At 38.2% G+C, this 8,728-nt stretch overlaps 1 protein-coding gene across 14 annotated transcripts; it reads left to right on the top strand.

The window, feature by feature from the left end:
- The first annotated feature begins 583 nt into the window (after window positions 1-583).
- On the top strand, window positions 584-7,128 carry LOC111273608 (uncharacterized). 14 transcript variants are annotated; one of them, XM_086973542.1, is made up of 7 exons: window positions 584-928; window positions 1,419-1,520; window positions 2,766-3,184; window positions 3,454-3,672; window positions 3,936-4,173; window positions 4,449-4,712; window positions 5,004-7,128. In XM_086973542.1, the coding sequence occupies exons 3-7, from the start codon at window positions 2,991-2,993 to the stop codon at window positions 5,277-5,279; spliced, it is 1,191 nt and encodes a 396-aa protein (XP_086829668.1). In that variant the 5' UTR covers window positions 584-928; window positions 1,419-1,520; window positions 2,766-2,990; the 3' UTR covers window positions 5,280-7,128. The 14 variants fall into 14 exon arrangements, with proteins under 14 accessions (XP_086829668.1, XP_022711087.1, XP_022711084.1 ...); XM_022855352.2 differs by lacking the exon at window positions 1,419-1,520 and having other exon boundaries at window positions 2,985-3,184; XM_022855349.2 differs by lacking the exon at window positions 1,419-1,520.
- The last annotated feature ends 1,600 nt before the right edge of the window (window positions 7,129-8,728 follow it).

The raw sequence follows: 8,728 nt of genomic DNA, 5'->3' as shown, positions 1-8,728 counted from the left end.
ATTCTATTGCTTACCATAGACGACGAGGAGAAAGATCTACCCGGTCACTGGCTACTGTGTTTTCGCTGCTGCTGCTGTTCTGCAAGAACGGCTAAATCTTTTTTCTCACTCCTCTGTGTTCTTCTGCACGAATGTTATGTTGTGTGTTTCTTGGTGGTTGTCTACTCTACTACAGTCTGTTTTCTGCGCGAACCCTTGTCGTCTGTTAGCTTGCAGCGAGGACAAAAACAACAGCGCACCTCAAAAGGCTGATAAGGCAAGCGAAACGAAAAACTCAGTTGGGTGGTTGGCAGTACTAACCACGCGGTAACAGTAGCGGCAGAGACGATCAATAACGGCCGCTCGTTCTACCTCCTCCCAATGTCTGGCAGGCAAAAAGTAACGAGCCGCTGGCGAGGATGGTAAGACCATGCGTAGGTTTACGAGGAGGTTAGGCGAGGGGAGCTACTTCTCAATAACAAGAAAAGGAAAGAAACTCGTGGAGATTACTCCAACAGCGCTGATAAACAAACAACTAAGAAAGAAGTAAATTCTCTCACTCAGCTTGGCCACAAAGTGAGACCGCAATTATCTGTCGTACTTGGTTAATTCAATGAAGACACAGGACAGGGCACGTCGACCAGACATTGCTCTGCGAAACCATAACAAAAAGTAATCGTAACAGCGTTTTCGAGGGCGCGGGCTTGTGCGAAAAAGCTACGATACGACGACCAATGAAGATACAGCCGACTTGGCCAGCAACGATTCGTTAGATTTTTGTGTCTTCTATCAGGAAAGGTTTCACAACGTGAAGAGCAGAATCGATGACGACAACATGTACATGTACAATGCTGATGCAATAGACAAACAAGCTCAATTAAGTATTTGCGCGACAGCTAGAGACGTCTAGCTTCGAAAAATACTGGGTAGCTGATTTTTTAATTGCAAGGTAAGCTCTATTAGCAAAGTTAAACAAATTCAACCATAAATGGTTGTGTCGTTCAGTCGTGTATATATCTATAAAATGTTAAATAGAATCGTGCAGCTTTTGTAGAACAAAAATTGTACATTAGATCTGGTCCGTGATGTTTATGTGTATAAAAGGTCAAGCGTTCTTAAATCGCTTCTGTTTCATACCCACTCAGTGGCCGTAAGATGTAGAAGGTATATATCAGTTGTTAGCTTACTTGCTCTGTTACATTTCTCATAACCTTCTTGAACAAAGTCAAATTTCTGAAAAACCGCAACGACCACAATGTTTCGTCTGCTTATAGTAACAACCATGGCGGCCCCCATGAGTTTCTGTATCAGCTGTTTAGGTTGCTGTCGTATGATAACTGTTAGGGAAGATCATCTCGAAGTTAGCACGATCGAGGTCTAATACGACGCCTTCAGGCTGACTGAGTGTATTGACATTAAACGAGAGTTATGGCGCGCAGCATAATTCCTACTCGACGAGGCGCGGATCCGAAAAATCGAGAATAAATTTGTTGCCACTGCCGCTGCGGTCAGCCTCTCAGTCTGCAAATGATGTGAACGAGGTCAGGAAGTAAATTTATATTTTTGTCATGTACATTTTTGACACAGTTTTGTACTTTGTTCTTACGGGATTATTGCTGTCTCTGATGCACTTCACATAAGCATGTCATTTCCACTCTGCACTGAAACCTGTGGCGTATATCCTAAGAGTGACATCTTGATATCTACCTATATTTGTAGACGATGATTGTTATACATTCGCGGTTGATGATTTCACAATAGCACAGGTTTTGTCGCGCATTTCTTTAAAACAGTGTACAAAGTACCGCTGTTTCGTCATTGGTGTGAGATACTATTAACCATATATTTCCCGTTATAAAACGCAATCTCAGTAGACTGATTTACCCAGCGAAAGAAAAGGGCACTTGACTATATTGAAAATGGCCACTGCCTGTAATGTATTTCCTTCCACTCACTAATTTGATAGCTATAAACCTAACTTATGCAGCGCATATATTGAACTTCACTAGTACGCACGCACACATACAGCGGAATATGCATTCTAATAGTAATTATAATACTTTGCTTATTACTCTAAGCGCTAGCAGCAGCAGTAAGAGCTTTTTGGCTAATTGTACGGTGTCATTATACTGGATAATATGATTATTCGCGAATGACGCCATGTACTTCTTCTTCAAATGTTTATAATCTGAGTTTACTCAACCAATAATATTCTTCTCCGAGTTTATGTGCAATTCTTGTCTCCGGAATAAAACGATTTGACTGCAATTACTCACAGTAACTATTTAATAATACTTATTGAGATTTTCAGCTAAACATTTCAGTACAGAGAATCAGCTCTGTTATTTTCTTCAGGGTCAGATTGTTTTTTCCAACAATTACATCAATGTTGCCTATATAATCATTGTAAGATAGACATAGCTATCATACGGTTTTTTTTATAGCCCATTAAAATGAACAATAGCATTTGACTGATTGAACGCTAGTATTTCAATCAAGAAAATCGATGCTCACTTAGGAGTATTTAGTTCCTAAATACAATAGCTAGTCAGAGACGCGATCCTCAGCACAAGCTGGTCTCAAACAGATTTGATAAGTAAAAATTTGTGAGAATCTTTGAATATCAATAGCCAGTTTTGCATAACTCTCTCGAATCTGAAATCAAATCTGAAAACTAGCGGAAAACGTTTTTCAAACCTGCTAAAATGCGGCCTTTAATAAAGTGGGAGAAGTAATGTGAAATGAAACATGAAACTCATTAAAGGTTAGGTTTCTTATGTATCAAGTTTATAGAGATGTGACGAAGTAAGAAAAAAATCCTATACCAACGATGTGAAAGAAACATATGCGAAAGATGCACGTCTACGAGGTCAAGCATGTACTACATGATATCTCCCAGTAACATCCGGAAAGTGAACCGGAAGCTATGAGACATTTTTGACAGAAGAAAGATATTATTCCTCGGTTCATCAAAACATAAAGCTATCAACAGCACCGCTTAACAGGATGTCATGCGGTTTCGATTCTACAAGAGAGCGATTCTTTTGAGCTCAGTCGTCGGATTAATAACAATCGCTTTCTGGTCTCTGCTGAGTCCTTCACCATGTGAAGAGGCTACTTTGGATAACGTTTGTCGCGCGTGGAGAGACGGCAAAGTTGATGGTGACTGGTGTTTCCAACTTTGTGAGCAAACTTCAGAAAAAAGGTAATCATTTTTCGTGTATGTAAAAACGAGTAGGATAATTGCATTAAATTGTGTTGAATCAATATCAATATGGCTTCTGTATAAACATATTAAACGTTTCTTTCAAAATTCCCAATTGAAATACAGACCTGAGTGCAATCATACTCCATTATATAAAAGTTGCCTTAAATATTTTAGCACCACGAATAATTTTTACTTCATATATGTTCAGTAGAGCTCTGTCACATATTGATACGGATTCGATTAGGAAGTTTAACTTATTCTTCCAGCTGTGACAACTTGATCCACTTTGGCAAACGTGTTGTAGTTCGGCTTCGGGGTCCATTTGGAAAGGCGGTAGCCAAGAGCCGAAATTTGACCTGGACCTCACCAGATCAGATGGCTCCGCCACTTCGCCCAACTGATCCGATCGGTGATTTTCAGGAACGGATGCGTCTGCTTATTGAAAACATTTACACAATACGAAATGAAGAACTACTTTGGAACAGGTAAATAAGGTTTAACGAAGTACCGATTATCATCATGCTCTTGTTAGTATAACCAATTAGTCCGTGCATAAAATATGTTAATTAGAATTATAACTATACGTGAGTTCCAATTGTATTACGGTTAAAAATATGTGTTTGTCTCTCACGAAGCATGTTGAGCTTATCCGTAGTTCAGTAAAAATTTATTTTTAAGACTCTAATAATTTTTCTGGATTCGTTTATCGATTACTTTGATGGCTTACTGTACACTTGCATGTTCGCAGGATCTCTGCGCCGAACTTAACGCCACAGCAGCGTACCCACTTTCTGCAGTTATTGGAACAACGCGAATTTGTATGGTCTTACCTGTTTTCCCAAGATTTATCTCCATTTCCACGAGTTCGTGGCACGTGCGCGCATCTTTTTATTGTAGAAGAAGCGGACATAGAGTTGGGTTTGATAAATAGCTGGCCTTTGGAGGATCGATTGACGGTAGCGATCAAACTCGTCGATTTGGTGATTGTACGCTTTGGTGCATTATTTTAATTTAGTTTTTCGCATGCTTATATTAAAAACAGCATTGAAAAGTGAAACACTTGAGTTGCCTCAAAAGATATGGTGCTGTGTGGTTAAAATATCTAATGAGCTATATTTCAAAAAGAGCTTTACGAGTGGTTGCTGTGATGTGTGATTTTTACCCTACGGTGCAATGTTTTGCTTTAGATGGTTAATTGCCTAATACTCACTTACTTTCACTAAAGATTAATGTTTCGTGTACATTATGATTTTATGCACAGACTTTGGAGCGTCTAGGAGTGCAGATGTGCGACCTCAAATGGGAACACTTTGGTATCGGACTCAATTTAAGTACTTCATCTTCCCTCTCGTATTCGGAAGATTTCCGCTACCAGCATCCACCGACTCGTATACCTACAGATGTCAAACTGCTTGATCTCGATGCTGTGCTTAGTGAATCATCGCTAAAGCTCAACATGGATAGTACGCCCTGTGAAACTGATGAGGACTGTGACTATTTTGACTGCAAGGGACGCTGTGTACAGGTAGTGCGCTTAGTTTTAGCGTCCGTGATGTATTGTGTCGGGCTACTGCAAGATAACAGATATATCTTTTTCAAATTTAGAAACATTCCAAGCTAGCCTTTTAAATATTCTGTTTTTTTATGACATTTGCATGCTAGCCGTGTCTGTACGTTTCTAGTATTCTATAAGTCTTTAATTTTTACGGGCGCACTTCCCCTCGATTGCAAAATAGCACAAATAGGTACTCTAGAAGATTATATATATATATATAAGTTCAGTATATAGTCGTTTTTGTTCTACTTCATGCTTCAGCGAGATTTCGCGAACGGTGGAAAACCGATCTGCAAAAGTTCAACTTGGGACTCAAACCTGCGGCGACTACTGCTGATGCTTTCGGGTTCGCTGCTGCCTCCACAAAGGCCGTTCTTTCGCGACGCAGCTCCATCTTTAGTTCGCTATATTAGCAATCGGTGCCTTAGTAAGGCGCCATCCGAATCCAGGACAGTCTACCGCGATCATTGCAATCCACATTCGCTTCGGCAACTCGTCGTTGAAGCACTCCTCAAAGCACAACAGAACGGTCACTAAAAATTATCTGCATGGATATTATTGCCAATTCCACTACAGTCGAATACAATTCAAGTGCAGGCACAGTATTGGGCATAAATCCAAAAACAATTTAGTGGTCGGGACTTCTGCGACAACTGGTCGTAACTAATTCATAGATAAAACGAAATTAAGTACCTGAACGGTGATCATTGAAGATGTGTCTATTATGATCATCCTCATGTGCCATATATGTATATATAGCTTAGCTTTTACAGGGTTCTTTATTGTACGAGTTAAGCGAACCTGAAGCAGGATCCACTAATGCCTTATAATTGAATTATTCCAATCTATATTGATCAATAGGGTCTTTAAGAGATTGTATTTTAGAGATTCGTAGATTTCAGAGAACGTTATTGTATTCATACTACGCGTCTCTTGCTATCTATTTTTGCCGAGCAAAATAGGCAAATTCTTAAGTAAAATTGAGACGCAAAAAATAGCAATTTTTTTGGAAACTCTGTTTACAGTGATTTCACAAATTAGTTTAAGATTTGCCCAGTGTTGTTAATCGCATCATTCAGCATTCAAATTCTGTAAGTCGTAAAGTAGTAAAGATTCTGCTGTTTATGAATCGATGTATTTGGTATGATAACAGAATTACTAAATGATCCTATTCTTCCATATCTCCGAATACGGAACCTTCATCGAATCCCATAGCCACCTATTTCGCACATCCGTCTCACGGATTAGATACGGACTATGAATAACGTACTCTATGGTAAAGTAGCGGAAATGAGGCACGATGTTAATGTTCTATTATTATTACTAGCAGTAGCATTACTATTATTATTCTTAACATTACTTTAGGCTGTAGTTTATATTTTTACGAGGGTCAAGTCTATTAGCACTAATATCTTTACTCAAAAGTGCTGCTCTGTGCGTAACATTTCGAATATATTTGTTTTGCTTGCTCAAATCCAGGTGAACTTTTGATAGATTTTACTTTTTATGTAACTTACTTAAATTTAAAAATATTTAAAAATGTCCCAATAAGCCTGAAATTATTCTTTTTGACTTAGTTTGTCAGCCATAAAATAAGAAATCCAGCTGATCATTACTGACTCGTGTTGTATTTTTATTTCTGCTTAAGAAATCCAGGTAAAATGTTCTTGTCAGCACCCTATAATCATCGCATTCCAAATGCTAAAGGTTGATATATATATATATATATATTGTGAATTACTGAAAATACTATAATAGGAAAAATAACGAGTTTCGAAAAAGGATTTTAACATAAAAGAGAAGTAAGCATTGATTTCTTTTGCGTTTTTACATCTGACAATACAGTTGATTGGAAAGACGCTTCTGTGTCTCTAATGAATGATTTCTACAGAATTTTCGATGCCGAAATTCAGTGTTTAAATTATCAGTAGCGCTAAGAGTTCAGCGTATAAGCATAGACCCGGTTCGTACCGCTTTTTAAAATTTCGTCAATTCCTGTTCTCAGAATTATGATTTGAATATTAAATGAATTTAAGTATAAAAATGCCCTCACCCAAAAAGAATAATATTATGTAGCCTCTATAGTTGATTTCTTCTGTTGTTGATAAATAATAATTTCAAAGAGGTTCAACACTTTTCCCGAAAACGTAGCTAATGTTTAGGTGGATATGCAAAACATTAATATAGCCGATTCGATTCAACGCTGGTTATAGCGCTTCTTATTTTACATCATTTAGTTGCTCTGAAGTTATATCATTTAAACATTTTCAAAACAATATTGTTTCCAAAGCTTTTAGATTTTTCAGGTTATAGACATGCACTAAAACAAATTGTAGTTTTCATATAAAATACAAATAAACAATAACATTTTGAAGATATAATCAAAGTGATGTTTTACTTAATTTCAGAGTATAGAATGGCTAAATACTGGACGCCTTTTAATACCTAACTTGCTTTTCGGAGCGCGTTGTTATCACACAGTAAACGATGTAGATACATTTTCAACATGTTCACCAATAATAGGGTTAAGGACGCCATGCTTAATTATTAGGTATATTACATGATTAGCATTTACATGATAGGTATTTTAGTGTTTCATATTTACAAAATAATTCAACGAAGATTCTAATGGGACATTGTCATTTGAGTATTCTTGTGACGACTGTAACCACGTAAAACTAATTTCTCCGGTAAGAAGTGACGAATGTTCTCCCAATTTATAAATATTAAAGAGCTAACGGCCCTGTTTAACATACACAAATAGTGATTGATACTTTCAAGATATACCTGTTGTTGTCTGCGAAACCTATTAAAGATAAACTGACTGTTTCAAAACTCTCTGATCGCTCGGAGGAACGTATCGCAAAAGTACTTGAAAAACCTAAGTAAGCTTAAAAAATTCAAAAAAAAAAACTTCCGTGTTTAATTTCGGGCATGATAGTTATAGGTATAGAGAGAACCACGTGAAAAGTCATAATCACAAGTTAATAATAAAGGGTTCTAATGTCTGTGTACAAATGTACTAGCCAGATATTCACAATAAAATATTGGCAGACGTCATACACTGGTATTCACATAAATCCTATTTCACAGGTATTTCTCATCTGTAGACAAGCACGCATTCAGTATTGTATCATCCGGAACTATATGCAAGCCTTGTATATATGAAAGTCGTCTTTTACTCAAACTGAGATTTGCCATCCCCTAATACAGACGCCCCGGCAACTTCGGAGATTCTATGTTTGCTCGTTCGCTCGCAGGCGCCCGGTTAGCTCTCGCAGTTTTCAACGCTCACCAAGATCATTGGGAATGATGATTGTGACGCCATCGCTCCGGTCCCCCACCACACCAGACGCAGGCCAGTCAGTGTCAAAACATTGGAGCGGTCGCACTACGCTGCCAGCTAGGGCCGAAACAGTACACGAAGAACGAAGGGCTCCGCCACAAAGTTGAGTGCACCTTACGGATTTATCGTGAACATCAATGTGACAGCATGTGTTAAGTGAATATCTATCGATTCGAAGCAAGTGAATGGAACTCCGGGTCTGAAAAGTCGACATAGGCCCCAAACAATTTAAAGGTAAGAGCTGTCGCAACCGCCTATGCTGCCCGGGACTGGCGGTCTGTATCGGGAGTATGCATTCATGTACATGTACGCACTAATAGCGAATGGCCGTCTAAAGGGTGAGCTCATTGTGAGTATAGACACTAACTATGGAGGAATTCAAATAACTGTCATTAGAGGCGTCAGTTTTTATTCTGGTTTGGAAGGCTCAAATCTTTTAATCCTTTTCTTGTATTTGATCCAGTCCAGCAACGGAACGTCTAGTGACTAGTAATAATTGCCTTGTAGAATGGTTGCTATCCGCTTCTTCTATTATAAATGACATTACCACAAGATCGTTATACTAGGCGATGTTCTATCCTTACTAACAAAATAAAGAAATTGAATCTAAATTCCACTGCTGTAACAGAGATGACTTTCC

This window comes from Varroa jacobsoni, unplaced genomic scaffold, assembly GCF_002532875.2.
Source record: "Varroa jacobsoni isolate VJ856 unplaced genomic scaffold, vjacob_1.0 scaffold_202, whole genome shotgun sequence".
In the NCBI taxonomy this organism is placed as follows: domain Eukaryota; kingdom Metazoa; phylum Arthropoda; class Arachnida; order Mesostigmata; family Varroidae; genus Varroa; species Varroa jacobsoni.
The sequence above is the reverse complement of the archived record's forward strand: the minus strand, read 5'-3'. Positions and strand labels throughout refer to the sequence as shown.